Consider the following 20,351-nt stretch of genomic DNA (forward strand, 5'->3'; position numbering starts at 1 on the left):
TGGTGCACCATACTAGATACTTACTAGTAAATCAAATATGCTAATCATGGATAACCAATCATAAACACAATTTACACGGGGAGCATTTGCACTTTAGCACTGATCAGCAGTGGTAAAGTGCCCAGAGTACCAAAACCAGCAAATACAAAATCCGGCACATAGTCAAAAATACAGGAGGCAGAGGAAAAACACAGGGGATGCCAGGTCTAACAGTCACCCACTAAAGAGGCCTCTTACAACATGTTCCAGGCCTGCACTGCGGCCTGTGGTGCACTTTTCAACTGCTATTTTAACCTGGCAAAATAATCGTTATAAGACTCCCTTAACCCCTTTGCTGCGAGGCCTTTTCCCCCACAGGTGCCAGGCCTTTTTTTGGCTATTTGGGGCAGTTTGCGCTTAGACCCTCATAACTTTTTGTCCACATAAGCTACCAATGCCTAATTTGCATATTTTTTTCCCAACATCCTAGGGATTCTAGAGGTACCCAGAGTTTGTGGGTTCCCCTGAAGGGGGCCAATAAATTAGCCAAAGTACAGAAAAAAAATTAATTTGTTGAAAAAAATGGGAAAAAGGGCTGCAGAAGAAGGCTTGTTTTTTTCCCCTCAACAAAGGGTTTGTGGTGCTAAAATCACCAGCTTCCCAGCTTTCAGGAACAGGCAGGCCTGAATCAGAAAACTAAATTTTTCAACACAATTTTGGCATTTTACTGGGACATGCCCCATTTTTACTATTTTTTGTGCTTTTAGCCTCCTTCCAGTTAGTGACAGAAATGGGTGTGAAACCAATGCTGGATCCCAGAAAGCTAAACATTTCTGAAAAGTAGATAAAGGTCTGAATTCAGCAAGGGGACATGTGTGTAGATCCTACAAGGTTTTCCTACAGAAAATAACAGCTGAAATAAAACAATATGGAAATTGAGGTGAAAAAAGCTGCCATTTTCCTCCACGTTTTACTCTGTAACTTTTTCCTGCGATATCAGATTTTTTAAAGCAATATACCATTACGTCTGCTGGACTCTTTTGGTTGCGGGGATATATAGGGCTTGTAGGTTCATCAAGAACCCTAGGTACCCAGAGCCAATAAATGAGCTGCACCTTGCAATGGGTTTTCATTCTATGCCGGGTATACAGCAATTAATTTGCTGAAATATAAAGATTGAAAAATAGATAACAAGAAAACCATTGTATTTCCAAAATGGGCACAAGATAAGGTGTTGAGAAGCAGTGGTTATTTGCTCATCTCTGAATTCCGGGGTGTCCATGCTAGCATGTGAATCACAGGGCATTTCTCAAATAGATATCTTTTTTACACACTGTCTTACATTTGGAAGGAAAAAATGTAGAGAAAGACAAGGGGCACTAACAATGGTACCTCACTTGCGTGGGTAGGCCTAATGCTCGCGACAGGAAAGACAACATGGACACATCACATTTTTACATTGAAATCTGATGTGTTTTTTGCAAAGTCCCTAGCTGTAGATTTTGGCCTCTAGCTCAGCTGGCACCTAGGGAAACCTACCACACCTGTGCATTTTTTTAAACTAGACACCTAGGGGAATCCAAATGGGATGACTTGTGGGGCTCTCACCAGGTTCTGTTACCCAGAATCCTTTGCAAACCTCAATATTTGTCCAAAAAAACAGAGCTATTTTTTGCAAAGTGCAAAGCTGTGGATTGTGGCCTTTAGCTCAGCCGGCACATAGGGAAATCTACCAAACCTGTGCATTTTTGAAAACTAGACACCCAGGGGAATCCAGGATGGGTTGACTTGTTGGGCTCTCACCAGGTTCTGATACCCAGAATCCTTTGCAAACCTCAACATTTGGCCAAAAAAACACTTTTTCCTCACATTTTGGTGACAGAAAGTTCTGAAATGTGAGAGGAGTCACAAATTTCCTTCAGCCAGTGTTTCCCCAAGTCTCCCGAAAAAGAATGGTACCTCACTTGTGTGCGTAGGCATTGTGCCCGCGAAAGGAAATGCCCCAAAACACTACCCGGACACATCAAAATTATCAAATACAAAACTTCCTGTTTTTGCGGAGGGGGGCACCTGCGTTTTTGGTCCTGGGCTCAGCAGCCATACAGGGAAACCTACCAAACCCAGACATTTCTGAAAACTAGACACCCAAGGGAGTCCAGAGAGGTTTGGCTTGCGTGGATCGCACAATATTTTCTTACCCAGAATCCTCAGCGAACCTCAAATTTAGCTGAAAAATAAATCACATTTTTCCCACATTTCTGTGTGGGATCACCTCACTGGGACCAATTTCCCAGCGCTCAACGTTCCCCTCAGTCTCCCGGTAAAAATGATACCTCATTTGTGTAGGTGGACCAAGTACCTGTGACAGGGAAGAGCCAAAAACATGTTGAAATTGAGGGGGAACCAAAGCCGGTCCAAAACGGCAGTTTGAAAAAAATAGTTTTTAGTGGGACAGAATGTTTATCTGTATAGATGAGACAATGCTGGATGGTAGGAAGTTTGTGGATTCCTGCAGATTCCGGAAAGTTACATCACAAAAATGTGAAAAAAATGTGTGATTTCCAGCAAAGTTGGAGGTTTGCAGGGTAAGAAAATGGTGCGGGTGCCTGTGAAGGAAACCACCCTGGACTCACCCAGATGTTTAGTTTTCAGATGAGTCTAGGTCTTGTGGATTTTTCTACATGGCAGCGTCCCAAAGTCCAAAAAGTGCAGCCCTCACCATTCCAAGTGGGACGATTTTGAGAGTTAGCCAAGCTCTCATGGGCCAAATGTAAAACCGAAACTCAAAATAATCAAATGTCCTCTTGCTTGCCATGGGATAAGATGTTTTAGTGTGTGGGGGGAGAGCTGAAAGACTGTTACCCCCTTCAGTTGGGGTGGGGGCATAACCATGCCCTTACTGGTTGGTAGCCACCACCACACTATTTTTTTTTTTTTATTCTGTGGCATCTAGTAGACTTTCTGCCCCCTCGGGGTGTGGATCGGGGTAATTGTCCCATCTGCCCACTGGTGGGCAGAACACCTTTGGCCCCATTTATTTGGGGTGGGGTTATTGAGAATAAAAAAAAATATTCCCTGGTCTCTAGTGAGCTTTCTGCCCACCTTGGGGGCAGATGGGCCTTCCAAAAATAGGCTCCTCTTCCCCCCAGGGCGGTTGATATGACCAACAGTAATGTGCCCCCATGGGGAGAAACCCTTGCCCAAGGGGATGCCCCCCCAAACAAAACACACACATACACACACACCAATCCCTGGTGCCTAAGTGGTTTCTGCCTCCCCCGGGGCAGTTCGTCCTAATAGAAATAGGCCGATCTGCCCCCACGGGGAGCAGAAATAGCCTAAAATAAATTTGCCCCCCCACACGGGAGCGGCCCTTGCCTAAGGGGTTGCTCCCCACATATTAAAAAAACAAAACACTATCCCTGGTGTCTAATTATAAAAGGGGGAGCAGAAATGGGCTAAAAATAATTTTCCTCACTGGGGAGCGGCCCTTGCCCAAGGGGGCACTCCCCTTATGTATAAAATACACAAAAAAAAACTCTCTGGTGTCTATTGGGCATTTCTGCTGCCCAATCTCAGAAATGCTGAGAAAGACATCAAAGGAAAGGAAAGGATTTATTATTATAACAATTAATTTGATACCAAACTTGATGTATCTGTCACTTAAGGGGACTTTATAAATTAAAATAAAGTCTCCCCATTCCGGCCTATGGAGGCCATTCACTACAATGAGGGAAAAAACTAATTTGGCTGTTTTACCTCACCAGGGCTTATAAAACTATTTGTATAAGGTCCCCACTTACAGTTACATGGCACCCAGCCCTTGGGCACATAGGGCACACCTTAGGGGTGACTTATATGTAAAAATAAGGTACTTTAAGACTTTGGAACTACTTTTAATTCCAAAGTCTAATTTGCATGTAACTTTAATTTAAAAGCAGGCAGCAAGGCAGGCCTGCCTTTAAAACTGGGCACCTTAGCAGTGCACCTATAGATGCACAACCTATGCTGGGGTCCCTAAACCTAAACGCCCTACCATATACCAGGGATTTATAGGTAGGTTGACTTAGCCAATTATAATTAGCCTAATTTGCATACTCATTTTATACAGAGCACAGGCCCTGGGACTGGTTAGCAGTACCCAGGGCACCATCAGAGTCAGGAAAACACCAGCAAAAAGTGAAAAATGGGGGCAAAAAGTTAGGGGGCCTCTGCAATCAGCCCTGTTTTCTCACACCCAACAATGGTTCAGCTATATGATATACAGCATCGACCCCAAATGGATGCTAAAACGGATAAAGTTGTGTGTAGAAGTGACGCGGTCAGAACAGACTCAGCATCTTTTGCCTTAGAGGTATTTCTGCAAACATTCTTCACAAACACAGCCCCTGCCTCATAGGTGTTTACTCTTGAGTTATTTGCAGGGTTCTTGTTTGGCCTTTGCATACAACCTATAAACTACCACTGAGAAATAGGTATCTGAAGGAGTGGCTATGCATTTTAAGAACAGAGTCCATGGTTATGTATTTGTCATGTCCCATTTTAAAAATTTTGAATGGAGGCATCTTAATTATTTAAAGTTTGATGAAATGGGACAGATACTCAATAACTGGTTCACTGAAAAGACGTTAACAGCAATGTTTCTTTGCAGCTTACTTGTAGATATTTTTACACCTTCAATCATTTTAGAACAGTGGTAGATATTTCAAATGTGTTCACATAATATTTTCATTTTTTTATATCAGGTTAAATTCATTGTTATATTCCTCAGGGAAGCCCTTTGACATTACGGAAATAATGAATGCTGCTGTTGCGAATATCATCATATCAATAGTGCTTGGACAACGCTTTGACTACGACCATCCCACACTACTGATGCTTATAAAGCTAGCAACTGAAAACGTAAGGTTGATAGGAAGTCCTACAGTTAACGTAAGTGAATGGTTGGTTCTATTACAGAAATATGAAAGTACACAATTGTTTCTGTGAAAATCCAACACTTGAAAGTATTCAAATGTTATTATTGAGCACATTATTTTGAAGTAGACATTCATGCTTTTGTAACCCCATCACATATAATTAAAGCTGGTTAGAGGTCAGAGATGCAATGTGAGCACTGTTTATCCTGGTCTGTTTAATTCAGAACATCCTTAACTCCTTAGCCACTGAGCCTTGCCCCATGTGATGAGCCCTTTTTTGGCTATTTGTGGTAGTTTGCTCTTAGGGCTCCATAACGTTTTTTCCACATAAGGTATCAATGCTACATTTGCATCATTTTTTTCAAACATCCTGGGGATTGCAAAGGTACCTAGGGCTTTTGGATTACCCTGGAGAAGAAAATTGGCAAATACATTTTGAGTTTATTTTTTAGAAAAATGAGGAAAATATATGGCATCCATGAACGGTTGACTGTACTAAAGTCACCATCTTCCCAGCCTCCAGGAACATGCAGGGCTGAATCCAAAAACCTAATTTTGTGCCACAGTCTTGGCATTTTTCTAGGAGGTAGACTATTTTCCCTTTTTTTGGGCTCTCAAACTACTTTCAGTTTGTGATAGAAACCAGTGTGAAACACTTGGTTGATCCCAAAAAGCTACATATTTCTGAAAAATAGACATTTCAAATTCAAGAAGGGGTCATATGTGTAGATGCCTCAAGGAAAATTAATGTTGGATTAAAGAAATTTTTAAAATGAGTAGGAAAAAAGTGCATTTGTGGCAACATTTCCATCTGTAACTGTTTGTCATGATGGCTGATTGACAAAAGCAATATACCATTACATCCACTAAACCCTTCTAGTTGCTGAGATATATAGGGTTTGTAGGTTCTCCAAAAATCCAAGGTACCCAGAGCCAACAACTGAGGTGACCATACAATGTTTTTTCATTGAGTAACAAGTATAGACCAATTTGTATAGGGAAATAGGCAGAGTGAAAAATGGGTATCAAGGAAACCTATATATTTCTGAAATGCACACAATATGAAGAGTTTAGGAGCAGTGGTCATTTGTATATCTCTGAATTTGTCAGTATCCATGCTAGCAAATGATTTGGAGGGTATGTTACAAAATGTCATCTTTCTTATACACAGGCTTACATTTGAAAGGCACAAATGCAGCAAAATCCAATAGCCTTTTAATATGTGTTCTACTATTCTATGCTTCCATAAGTCTTTTGATAAAAATGGTACCTCACTTGTGTCGGTAGGCCTATTGCCCTCGACAGGAACAGGAAACATCTCAAAATGCAACTTGGACGCATCACATTTTTCCACTGAAAACTGGTCCTTTTTTCAATGTGGGTAGCTTGACATTTTGGACCCTAACTCAGTTGGCACAAAGGGAAAACCATCCAACCTATTCATTTTTAAAAACTAGACACCCAGGGGTACCCATGGTGGGCTGACTTGTGTGGCTCAAACCACGTTTTCTACCCAGAATCCCTTGCAAACCTCACACTTTGACTAAAAAACACATTTTGCTCATATTTCTGTGATGGAAAGTTATGGAATTTGTGGGGAGCCACAAACTTAATTCCACCCGGCATTCCCCCAGGTCTCCCAATAAAAATGGCACCTCATTTGTGTGGGTAGACCTGGTGCCTGCAACAGGAAACATCCCAAAACGCAACATAGACGCATCACATTGTTCCACCAAAAACTGGTCCTTTTTTCCCAATGTGGTAGTTCAAGATTTTGGACCCTAGCTCAGCTGACACTTAGGGAAACCTAGCCAACGTATACATTTTTCAAAAACTAGACACCTAGGTGCATCAAGGGTGAGATAACTTGCGTGGCTCACTCCACTTTTTTAACTGAGAATCCGTTGCAAACCTAACACTTTGAATTAAAAAAAACATTTTCCTTTCATTTCTGTGATGGAAACTTATGGAATTTGTGGGAAGCCACTAATTTCATTCCACTCAGAATTCCCCCAGGTCTCCCAATAAAAATGGTACCTCACTTGTGTGGGTAGACCTAGTGCCTGCGATAGGAAATGTCCCAAAACCAACATGGATGCATCACATTTTTCCACTGAAAACGGGTCCTTTTTTCCAATGTGGGTAGCTCGAGATTTTGGACCCTAGCTCAACCAGCAGAAAGGGAAACCTAGCCAACCTGTACATTTTTGAAAAACAGACCCATAGGGGTATCCAGTGTGGGCTGACTGGTGTGGCTCAGACCATTTTTTTGTACCCAGAATACCTTGCAAACCTCAAATGGTGACTAAAAAAACACATTTTACTCACATTTCTCTGATGGAAAGACCTTGAATTTGCAGACAGTTACACATTTCCTACCACCCAGCATTCCCCTGAGTCTCCCCAGAAAAAGGTGCCTCACTTGTGTGGGTGGGCCATGTACCCACATCATGGAAAGGCTCAAAACGTATTGTGGTGATTATAATAACAGTGAGAGGTGTACTAATTACTCCTGGGATTGGCAACCATGTAGGGAAACCTATCAAACCCAGGCATTTTTTAAAAGTAGACATCACAGGGCATCTAGGTAGGTGTCACTTGTGTGGATCCCCCAGAGTTTTCTTAACCCGAATACCCTGCAAATGTGAAACAGTGAATAAAAACACTGTTATTTCTTTAATTTCTGTGATGTACACTATAGGAATGTGCAGGGATCCACAAACATCCTATCACCCAGGGTTCCCCGATAAAAACAGTACTCTACTAATGTGTTTCCTGGGCAATGAGGACTACTAATGGCCCTGCGGTGATCTATTCCTGATGCAGGCACTAGGCCTATGCACACAAGTTGGGCAATGTTTTTATCAAGACAAGTTGGGGAACCTTGAGAGGTAGGAAGTTTATGGATCCCTGCACATTCCTGTAGTTTGTCACAGAAATGCAAGGGAAAATTGTGTTTTCACGTTTGAAGGGTATTCTGGGAAAGAAAACATTGAGAATCTGTGCAAGCCAGTCATCCTTGGACCTCCCCAGGATGTCTAGTTTACAGAAATGTCTAGGTTTGGTAGGTTTCACTGGATGCCCACCGAACCTGGGACCAAAAAAACTGGTGCCCCACTTACAAAACCAGGTTGTTTTGTGATAGATAATTTTAATGCTCCACAATATGTTTTCTTCCCGTCACAGTCATTTGGTCCACCCACACAAGTGAGGCACAGATTTTCTCAGGAGACTTGGGTGAACACAAAGTTGGTTTCTGCTTTCTAACCCCATTTTGTACGTAAGGCCCAAAAATATCTTGAACTCCTCTAGCGAAGTGAGAGTCCACTAGTGTGCCCTAAAACAGGGTCCTAGAGTGCCTCCATGCTCCCTCCATATTGTTAGGCACGCAAACTACACAATTTGCTCATGGAAGTCTACATCCAAAAAGAGATAGACATAGTCAATTGGCAAAAAGTTGGCCCTGTTGAATTTACATCCAGCATCGCCAGTGAAAGGCAGAATTTGAGGCTGAATGAAATTGGTGGGCTGCCAAGAAAGCACTCTGTCTGTCCTTGCCTGCTCTCTGGGTTGGTTTAACCTGCTACTGTTGTCCCGCTGTACAAACTGCACTTGCAAGGGGACAGCACGACTGTCATCATTGTCTCCTTCAGAATTGCGGGAAGAGTAGTCGTCGGATGGGACTCTGCTGACTGAAAAATCACTTCAAGATTCTGCTCCATTGTCCTCTCCCTCAAGTGCTGTCTCAGTATATGCTGTCTCAGTCTCCGATCCTGCCTCGGAGCTGTCCTCCATAAACCGAGTTAGGGCTTGAGCAGCAGTCATCCAACAATACGCCATATCTGCTACTGGCTAAAACTATCCTTCTAAAACATTATCCTACGTAGAAGGCAGATATGTTGTTCGCAAACTGTTGGTGGGTGTTCGTGTGAGTGATGTGTACAACAGCAAATAACATTGGTCACCTCACCTTTTCTTCTTCCCTCAATCAATAGGTTCTCTAAAAATACTAAAAACAAAACCCAAAAAAAGACACAGTAGTACTTCAACTTGCAACATACCCATCATCACAGGCTTTAGGCCTGGTGGAGCCCAGTGTGACAATCAATTTTGGCATCCCCCCTCCCGTAACCTCCTCTTTGGATTCCTTCACTACTCAGCAAAAGTGCTCCTAATCTTTCTATAGCCTCTCTCGCCTATACATTTAATTTGCTTTAAAGAATTGGTAACCGTTTTACTAATCCATTCAGCTATCCACATAAACTACAGATTTGTTCTCTGCAGCAAGCATATTACCCCACTACACTACTTTATGCTGTCAAAACTGCTAAGAGGCAAAAGTCCGATCTCTCAAGCAGAAACATAATCACAAGAGTTTATTTCTGCCTAAAAGCTGTATGTGTATGATGTTATGAAAGATGTCATGAGTGCTGTAATTTGTGGGTTAATTAGCAGTGCATGTCGCGGACACAAGTTATAGTTACCAAAAATGGTGTAATTCCGTCCAGTGGTTTTTGCAGTAGCGCTGTTCAATTTTTCCTATGAGAATTAACATTGAAAATCCTCAAAATTTCACCCTCCCCCCCCACTTTATATCGGCCCCCCCACCCTGAAATTTTCCAGACAGCAGTTCACCTGACTGTTGAAGTTTTTGGGAACATTTTGTGAAGATTCACCAAGCGGCGCCAAAGATATAGGTTAGCAAAAACCACCTTTTTCTGTAGAAACTAGGTCCTAACTATAACTACCTAGTGGCGACTGCCACTAGGTTAGAGATATATATTATATATATCTATAAAGTGATCACTTTTATATATGTGTGTGGTATCCCTGGGGAAATTACACATGTATAGAAAAAAGTGGTCTCTCTCTATACATACATATATATATACTTAAAGGTTACAGGATGTTATAGTTAGGTTCTCAATTTACTCGCACAAAACTTTAGAAATTCAGCAGTTCTAGTTAGGGTTATTTCAAGTAGCTATAACTCGCGCCCTAAGGTAACTATAACTCGCGCCCCCGGCCAGGTCCACCGTCCACACCTCCTGAATGCCCCCAAACCCAAGCTGTGTACGGCCTTTGGCCATGCACAGCATGAGTTTGGATACAGTGGGTGGTTTTTGAAAAATCTTTCTCTGGATTCACAAATCCTCAAGTGGATTTGCAAATCCGGGATCTGTGGATCCGCGGATTTGCAAATGGAATGATAAAAACAATAATTGGGCACTTTTTGCCCACAAGAGGGGCTCCTAGGGGACCTCGCTATATGTCCTATGGGGTCAGGATACCTGTATCCTGACCCGTTATGTATATTTTCTCTCTTCTTTTCCCCCCCCTGACCCGATGCGCCAAACAAAATGGCGGCCACAATTTTTCTGTCAGGTTGCGGCCAACCAATCATATTCTTCTTGTGGATCTACGGTGGATCCGCAGAGAATTTGCATCCCTATATATATTTTTTTTGGGGCCATTAATTACTCCAAAACTACTGAACAGAATTACACCAAATCACAAAAAGTGTGATCTGTGCAACATAATCTACCTTCGTGCAAAATTTGGTGTAATTCCATTCAGAGATTCGGGCTGTAGGCATGTCTAAAAGTCCAATGCAAAAAATTAATAGGGAAAACGCATTTTGGGAATCCCCTTTTTCTCGGCCCCCACTAAACAGATCACCCCAAAACTTGCAAGACGGAAGCTGAACTTAGCAAAGTATAAATTTGAAAATGTCATAAAGATTCATCAAATGGAGCCTAAGTTATTAGCAAAACAAAAAATACATTTTCTATAGAAACTAGGTCCTAAATCTACCTATCTAGTGGTGACAGATATATATATATATGTATATATATATATATATACATATATACCGTAAGATGAAGGATCACAAGAAAACAACAGCCAGCCAGGGCAAAAATCTGGATCCGAAAGGATACAATCAGTCACAAGAAAATGTAATATTTAAGAAAGAAGTGACTCAAACAGATGATCTCACCAAAGAACAAAAATCTGTTTGAGTTATATATATATATCACCGTTTTTTTAATAGATGTGTGCTTTCCCTGCGGGGTGATTCTGGCCCCCAGGGAAATCACACATCTATAGAAAAATCATTTAGCCACCACAGGGTATAAGCCCTGCTCACGGGGAGCCCCCTGTCAATTTCTTTTGACTTCACAGATGGGCAGGGGGGTGGACGCGGAAAGACGTGGAAGCTGCTCCGCATCTCCCCAGGGGTTTTAAAAAAAAATCCTTCCACAGCCTGGAAACCCTTTCAGACTCTTCCCTTGTAAATGAGGCTTCCCCGAAAGCTTGGGAGGTGTTTTTTGGCCTTTTGTCCCCCACCAGATTAGAGAGTGGCCGTACCTGCTGTGTCTCTGCTCTGGTGGGGAAAAATTGTGACGTCAGAGTGACGTCACAGATGGGTGTAGGAGGGAGATGCGGAAACTGTTCTACGTCTCCCACAAGGGTTTTTTAAAAAAATGCTCCTGTGCTTTTTACAGGAGTAGTTTTTAAAGCCCTCCCTGGTGATGGCCAATAGCGGTCAGACACACCAGGAAGGGTTTGCGTGTGACGGTCAGTGGCAGTCACATGCACCAAAGGGAATAATTATGTTTTATTTTGATTTTAATGTCATGCCATATCTCATGAGGAAATCCAGTACCTTTTTCACTATAATGTTGAGTTCTTCTGATGTGGCACCACAAGCTAAAACCTCATTGTGAAAGAATGTGATTCCAGGTACTACTCCCAACATAAGCCATTGGAAAATGGAATTCTGTAGAGCATATACCAAAGCACGTGCAGTTGAAGCGGTATGTTCAAAAAGGAGTTATGTATGCTAATAAATCCTTTGAATCAGCACTCTGCTTAACCTGACAGCAGACAGGGGTTATATTTAAGGGTTGTGAAGAATATGTCTCCCCCTATGATTCCCATCATTTCATTAATACTGTGAAAAAGGCTGTTCCCGCAGGTTCACAAAAAGTCTAATGTTCCCATACCTATTTTGTACCACGACAATGAAGGATTAACCACTCCATGTCCAGTACCTTTGGTCTGGTCAGACCATTGTTTAATTAGATTCTCCTGGCAGGGGCCTGTGAAGGTAGACTCCACCCTTACGAAAGTGTTAGGGAGTGTAAAAGCCTATCACAAGATAAAGCCGTTAGAATTCTTGAGTGCATTGAAGGAGAACACCCTGGTGATGTCTGGTGAGGTTGAGAATGACATTTTAAGTTTTGATAACTGGAGTAGAACTGCAACTGACAAATGAGCCCCAGATCCACTGCAAAGAACAAGTAGAAGGAAGCTGTCCAGTCCTTGGTTCTCCAAACTTAGTAAAAAGCACTGTAAGAGGTTAGAACGAAAATGGAGAACAGAATATAACCATCAGGATAGTGTGGCCTATTAACTGTCATTAAAACACTATCATATTGCGATAAAAACTACTAAGCAAACCTTTTATGAGGTGAAGATTGAAAATGCAGGGCATAAGGACAAACAATTTATTTCTATTGTTAAGAGCTTTGTGTCTGTCTCAGCTTGAGTCAGCTTGCACCAGGCCTCTCCTGAGTGGTGCGAACAGTTAGCCAGTTTTCTTCTCATGAAAAACTCCAGGATACAAGCTAGCCTTACACAAAGCTGGATTCAGACCTACAAAACAAGTTCCACGTCAGCTTGACTAAGGAATCTGTGACAAAGCTGACCAGGTTTGAGCCAATTCTTATGGACTTCCCGATGGCTGCATTGAAGGCTCTTAAATGAAGCTCCTCTGCAGACTCATGTGCTCCTGATCTATTGGCTTTAGGGTTTCCATTATTAATCCAACAGTAAATATGATCTTCAATACTTCCTTAACTTCAGCCATGGTTCCTAGCTGTTGGAAGCAGGCGAAAATTCTACCTTTGGTGAAAAAGTTGTTAGCAGACCTTAGAATGCCTTCGAATTACAGGCGTATTTCTCTTTTACCAGCTTTATTGAAGATTGTAGAAAAACAGGTGAATAAACAGCTCTCTGATTATTTGAAAGTGAACAATTGGTTACACCCTAGCCAGTCGGGTTTCAGGACACATTACAGCACAGAGAAAGCTTTGCTGGAGGTCTCAGAGTATATTAAGGGCACCCTGGATTCTGGAAGCTTTTCAGCATTGATTATGTTAGATCTCTCAGCAGCATTTTATACTGTCTCTCATGACAAGCTGCTGCAGTGCCTTCAAGGTATCGGGATAACAGGATTGGACTTGAGCTGGCTCAGGTCTTTCCTGACAAATAAGAGTCAACAAGTTTAGATTCCTCCTTGCACAGCCAATCCCTGCACTGTCAGAGGGAGTTCCCCAGGCCTCGACCCTAAGTACCACCCTTCTCAATATCTACCTCACCACTCTGGCTCATCTAGCAGAAGATTTTGGAGCTAAAGTCATATCCTATGCGGATGACACTCAACAGCTCAACTCATGGGCAGTGGTGACGCATCTGTTTGCAGCGGCAGCTGCAAAACCTTTTAAAGAAAATGATAATAAACGTTTATTATAATTTTCTTTGAAAGGGGAGGGGCCACGGGGGTGACGTGCACTAAGGGGGAATGCCCAGCGCATTACATTATGAATATTTAAAAGGACATATTACAGCATTTTTCTTGACGTACTTGATCATTGGCAGTCACATTCTTACCTCACCACAACTCTGGTCTTGTGCCGTTACTGATCAAAAAAGCAATATAGTGAGAACCGTGGTGGGTTCAGTGACTAGCCTTCGTCCCCCAGTGTCTCCCCTAGTGCTGTACAGACCAGGGAATCACAGAGTGAGTGCTAATCACAAAAGAGGGATTAGCTCCCTCCTCTTTTCTGTGATTGGCTCTTTGATAAGTTGCTGAGCTGACTAGCTCTGGGATTCATATGTGCTTTGGGAGTGGTACAGAAATCTGAGATGTCTGTGAACAACACTGCCAGCACATCCAAGTTTAAGGTGTTACTCTGTATTGTAGAAGGACAAATATCCTGAAGTATGTCTCGAAAAACTCAAGACTGGCTGCACCAACAAGGGTGAATATCAAAAACTTTCAACTCAAGTGAATGTTATCAAGCACTGCATTTACTACAATGCATCTGTGTGATTTGTATGCTGGGATGCCAGGCAAGGTTCTCCCTCCTCCCGCATCCACAGACTGCTTCTTTGTTGGAGTCAGTCACCCTTGAATTGACAGAAATCAGTTTCCCTTAGAAGTACAACATAGCACCTGTATAGTAATATTGCTCATATAAAATAATTCTATAAAAATTTCTTACTGTATTCTTTGTATTTTGATTATGATTTCAATGTATGACGCATGTGCATAATCAGCCTGTCCATCTATTACATACTATCTCCACTATCTATTGGCCTATATCCATAGTCCGACTATGCCTAATCTTGTAACTACTTCCCTTCTCTTCTCTCTGTAATGTTTTCTTTTTCTGATAGACCCAGCCACCACCAACACAATTTCTGGCTCTCACTACTGCATTCGCAGTATACCAAATTTAACAGCATTGATACCTAACAAAAACAGAGACTACATCCAAGCATCCATCTATTATACTGTTTCAAAGCTAAAAATGATCCTTGACAGGTAATAAACCTGTAGTACACCCCTGCAGTCCCTCATACGAGGAGAATAACTTAATCTTGCCTCACTAAATTTCTTCTAAAAAAGAATTGGATTCCAAAGTGTGTCAATCACAATAAGGGAAACCCTCTCAAGCCAGGATGACCTTCATAATAAATCAACTCCTTTCGCATTGGATCATAGCATTAATCTGACCTTTTCTCAAGTTGCCACCCACTCAACCATTCCAACGTTTCCCATTAACTAATATCTCAAAGACATCCTTAAGGGCTCTATGTCCTGAATTTCTGATCAGTAAGGAGAAGAATCTAGAAGCCTCAACTCAAAATATTTTGCTTGTAAATTAGCCTAGCCAACGTTGCTTATTCCCTCTGCACATTAAAGGGTCCATTTTCAATAGAGTAATGAACTCATACAAATTAAAACAGCATGCCCAGTAGTTTTGTCTGACTATTTTTTCATTCCCTTTCACATCAAGTTCACACATAACTATGATGGCAATAAATGCCAAAACCCATACCATAGTCAAACAAAAAGAACACTGACCATGACCTGATGAATATTTACTTCAAGCAATCCAATTAGAGAAATCATTGCATGAAAATGCACATAATGTAGCCATTTAATATAATGGCAAACTCTAATTGGTGCTAAACTAAAGAACTCTGGTTATGTAGAAACCCAAAATGCTTTAAAGACTTTGCTTGCTTTTTTAACAATGACATATAAAACAAGAGGAAAGCCCTTCCCACCTCTGAAAGTTGTTGAAGAAAACCCCCCTTCCTCTGCAAACTTGATAAGGAAAGCTTAAGAAAGGCTGCTTTAGCAGATGCAAATACAATTTATTTAGAGCAAAATACAGACAGCCAAAAAATAGACCTAGAAAAGTTGTGGATTGTAAAGAAGCAAACACAAGAGACTCTTCCTTTAGCTCGTGAAGAATTAAATTCAAATGATCATTGCTAATCATTTTAGCTAGACAATCAGGACATTCAAAGATGGGATTTACTGCCTCTCTTCATCCAATAAAACTTAATCTAATAATGTCTCCAAAAATCCCATGATGTCTACTGCACCTTTTTCATCCCATTTCACAATCTGATTTGAACTGTCCATACCCAACAATAAACTTTCTTCCTGCTTGGTTCTTCCCTGTTATTCTTGCTAAGGAAAATGTTTATAAACTAGCTCCTCAATTGCTTGAGATCACTTTTCTTAAACAGGGCGTTTTTCCTGATACATTACATCTGGTCAAAAATCAATCTGTGGCCATAATCACCTTGATAACTAAGCACCAGTTGCTGGCCCATGCTTTTCAAAGCAGTTCATCCTGACTCCCCTTTTTGTGAAACTTTCTTGAACCCATTTCATCAATATTCTCATGACCACTAAATCATAGGGCCTGATCTAGAGTTTGGTGTACATGATACAATTTGTCAGGATGGGAGAGGCAATTACATCCACCATCCTGATAAACTACCATCCTCCATATTTAGAGATCACTGCTGGCCCAGCGACAATCTCTTAGCTTTGATAGGAAACTCTGTCACGGTTGTTCCTGTCAAGGTACAGAATGTTTGGTGGACTCAGTTTTGACAGTTGATCACCAAACTTTACTCTGTTGAACGGGTGACAGAGTACACTCCTCTCCAAACTCTTGGTCCGGCAGTCTGATTTAGGGCTGGATGGATCGATAATATGTCAACAACAGAGACTACTCTGGGTCCATTGCTGACATACTCCTCCAGCCACATTTCAGAGTGCAGGCCGTCAGAGGTAAGCTATCCAACCGTCAACCGAACTTGGTGGGTGGATAGCTTTTTTTTGCTGTGCATCACCTCAGGTAAAATCTGGCACTGAGGGACAGTAAAAATAAAACTAATGAACCCCACACTATGGGAGAAACCCCTACGGTGGGGGGGCGGGGCATTAGTTTTACATTTTGCTTTGATAATTTGTTTTTGAAAAATGTTCACAGGTTTGGTGGAAGCATCCATCACCAATGACAGACATCAAAGTTTTCAGTGGCCTTGTATGAACTGCTGTGACTGCGCTTCATACAAATCCAAAGAGTTCACTAGAAGGTTGGCTGTGAACCTTGCAGAGTGAAGGCAGGTTGGCGGTCATGATGATCTCTGCCCCTTGACTGCCTTTACTCCATCTGCCAAATACTAAATCAGGCCCTACAAATCTTCTTCTTTAATTGTTTTTTTTAATCAAGGCAGTAACAGGAAAGATTCAACAAGCCTCAGGTGACACTGACATGATAATTCAAGACACAGTCACAGAGACAATAATGAAGGAGCTAACAGCCTTGACAACATCTGTCTTGTCAATTGAAGAGAATACTTTTAAGACACTGACTGAAGTCCTTTCAATAAGGGCTGGTCTTACAGACTTTAACTGCCAGATAGTGGTGATGAAAAACAGACCTGCAACCAACTGGATATAAATTAACCAACTGGGAAGATACCCATTGGTTCATGCAAATAAAACATATGGAATTAGAATATATAATTAAATGTGACAATGTGGGGATCTCTGGGATCCTGGAAAATCTAGATAAAGGCCTTTATGTTTAGTTTTTTTCTCTGGAACTCACAAAGCTGAAGTTTAATGCTCCACAGAGGGCAAGTAGGAACAAGAACATATTAGCAATAACAGAAATACTCCTAGATACATCATTGTTCGTTTCTTATGCCATCAATCAATCAATCAATCAATCAACTAAACATTTATAAAGCGCAGCAAAGCCCCCATGAGGGTCTTGAGGTGCTGGAGCTGTATGCTGCTGTGGTGAGAAATGATCATTTGAACATCCAGGTCTTTAGTTCTCTTCTGAATTGCTGGAGTGACAGTCCTGAGGTGCAGGGGGAGGTTGCTCCAAGCCTTGCCTGCTAGGTGCGAGAAGGAGCGTTCTCCGCTGTTGACACAACGGATCAGTGTGGTGTCTGCGAGGGAGAGGGAAGCTGATAGGAGGTGTCTAGTAGGTTGGTGGAAGGTTAGGTGTTTGTTATGTATGTTGGTCCTTCATTGTGCAGGGCTTTGTAGGCATGGGTCAGCATCTTGAATGAGCATCTCTTCTGAAACCAGAGCTATTATAGATACTTGAGATGGGAGTGATGTGGACCATTCTGGAGAGGTCAAGTATAAGTCTGTATTGTCTAGAGTCTCTTCAGTAGTTGTACTGTGATTCCTATGTAGAGCGTGCTTCTGTAGTCCAGTCTACTGGTGATGAGAGGGTGCATGACGGTCCTTCTGCTTTCTGCTGGGAGCCACCGGGAGATCTTGCGGAGCATGCAGAGGGTGTGGAAGCAGACAGATAAGACTGACTCCATTTGTTTCTTCATGGACAGCTTGCTATTCAAGATGATGCAGAGGTTGTGGGGATGGCCTGTTGGGGCAGGGGGGTGTGCCAAGCTCTGTAGCCACCATGGTGAGGTGTTGTTACCAAAGATGAGGATTTCAGTTTTTTGGTGATGAGTTTGAGACAGTTGCCCTTCATCCAGTCCGCTACGTTCATCATGCATCTGTGGAAGTTTCCTTTTGTGGTTGAGGGATCTTTGGACAGTTTAAGGATGAGCTGTGTGGCATTGGCGTAGGAGATGATATTGAGTCTGTGTGATCTGACCGTGGTGGATAGAGGGGTCATGTTGGTGTTGACGAGGGTCGGGCTGAGGGACGATCTTTGGGGGACTTCACAGGTGATCTTCTTGGGCCCTGAGGTGAAAGGGGGTGATGGATTCTTTGGGTTCTTCCGGTGAAGCACAAAGTGATCCATTTGAAAGCGTTTCCTTGAATCCCAATGTGGTGAAGTCTGTTGTTCAGGATGTGATGGGAGACGGTGTCAAATGGGCCAGACATGTCCAGGAGGGTGAGGGCTGTTGTTTCCCCATGATCCAGGAGTGCTTTCTGATGTCATTTGTGGCTGCAATCAGGGCTGTCTCATTCTGTGGTTAGCTCGAAATCCTGGTTGGGAGGAGTCCAGGAGGTTGTAGTCTTTTAGGTGTTTGGTGAGTTGCTGGTTGATTGCTTTCTTGGGGACTTTTGCTTAATAGGGGAGCAGACAGATGGGTCACTAGTTCTTCAGTTTGGCTCGGTCAGATGATGGTTTTCTGGAAGGCCACACTTTAGCATGTTCCCAGACCTCGGGGAAGGAGGCTGCAGTGATGGAGGTATTCAGGATCTTCCTGAGCTTGTTGCAGATTGTCTGATCAACAAGCACAAGATTTTCTTTTAGCAGCTAGACTATAGGGCCATTCATATATTAAGCAACCACAAAATACATGTCACTCAAGACATTGCCCATGAAACCATGCTTAAGAGGAAAATATTCCTGTCCCTCAGACTCAGGTTAAAAAATCTAGAAATCTATTATGGTCTCCTTGGCCCAGCACTCATGCTGGTCACCTTAGGTGATCCCTACAAGAAAATGTGTTGACCCTCTCAATTGGAAGAACTTTGACACTTTGGATAGGTCAGACATGGACACTTCCTCAAAGCTGATTTTCAGGCCAGAGAACAGAATCAACCCAATTCAAAGTCCCTTTCAATTGAGAGTAAAATGATGATAAGTATTTTGATAGATACTTGTTATGGCCTGCTTTTGTTTCATAGTCTTTATGGTTGGGGATGTTTACTATTTCCATGGGAAGGATAGCATAAAATTATTGATTCTAGTTAATTCTAACACAATTACATTTAGCATACTAGATATTAATATACATGCTCCTGACACTGAAGGAGTACATTACAAAGTGATTTAGGCTTGTTGAAGGAACACAAAGCCATAGATGGAGCCTTTTGCAATATGATTAGCCTGATGTTGCTCCAGTTGCATGTCCTCTTCTAAGACAAAATGGTGTTTGGTTAAAGCACACACCTATTCTTTTAATCCCCATCCTGTATTAAAAAACTGCCTTTGGGTAGAATCACTTTCCCTGGCTATGCACCTCTCACCCTTTCACAGCATAGATATCTATATATATTCCCCAGGTCCACTCTAGACAAAACTTAATCTAGATAAAGTTGTCACACCAGACACTCCACTAATGGCTACTAAGTGAATAAAATCACTGTCAGGCTTTGGTAGATGTCCACTCCAGAGCAAGTCTACTCCTTTCCCTGGTTGCGCACATCACCACTTAGACAACCCATTTCTTATTGAGATTATGAAGCAGGCCTAATTCTTGGCATGTATTCTTTCTAGGAGCCATCCTCACTGGTCAGCCCCCTACTCTACTCCAGAACCCTACTCCTCATTGAAACCTTCCTTTTCTAATATGTCCAATCTTCATGACCTGGCTGTGTCCTTGCTTTATGTAAATGTGCTCACTCACAATGGTAAGTGTTAGAAATGTGGTCTCTAGTTGGCAGAGGTATACACCTTTGTCCAAGTAGGGACCACAATCCTAGTCAGGATAAGTCACACACAATCCAAATTATCCTGTGCCCACCCTCTGGTAACATGGTACTGAGCAGTCGGGCTTAACTTGGAAGGCAATGTGTAAAGTATTTGTGCAATAAATCATACAGTAACAAAGTGAAAACACCACAAAAATAGATTATATTTATCTGAATAAAATAAGGTCAAAACGACAAAGATTCAATTAGCACGAGTTGAAATATCACTGTTGAAATGTTTAAAAGAGTCTTAATCCTTAAAAATAAACAGTTTTCTCTGTTTTACACACAGTACATGGTTTGCATCAAAAATAACAACATACAGAGACCGCAGAGGAGGAGATGCGGGGAAAAATAAGGTGTGCATAGGATTTTCTGGTGTGGAATGGACGGTGCGTCATTTCTTTCCACGCTGCAAGGGGTTTGCATCATTTTTTGGC

At 42.0% G+C, this 20,351-nt stretch overlaps 1 protein-coding gene across 1 annotated transcript in view; it reads left to right on the plus strand.

Moving 5' to 3' along the window:
• Positions 1-20,351, plus strand: part of LOC138296720 (cytochrome P450 2K4-like) — a 478,978-nt gene that overhangs the window by 347,976 nt on the left and 110,651 nt on the right. Inside the window, exon 4 of the mRNA XM_069236121.1 lies at positions 4,751-4,911. Coding sequence (XP_069092222.1) covers positions 4,751-4,911 — 161 coding nt within the window. The remainder of the gene's footprint in view (positions 1-4,750; positions 4,912-20,351) is intronic.

The sequence above is a fragment of the Pleurodeles waltl genome, chromosome 5 (genome assembly GCF_031143425.1).
Source record: "Pleurodeles waltl isolate 20211129_DDA chromosome 5, aPleWal1.hap1.20221129, whole genome shotgun sequence".
NCBI lineage: Eukaryota > Metazoa > Chordata > Amphibia > Caudata > Salamandridae > Pleurodeles > Pleurodeles waltl.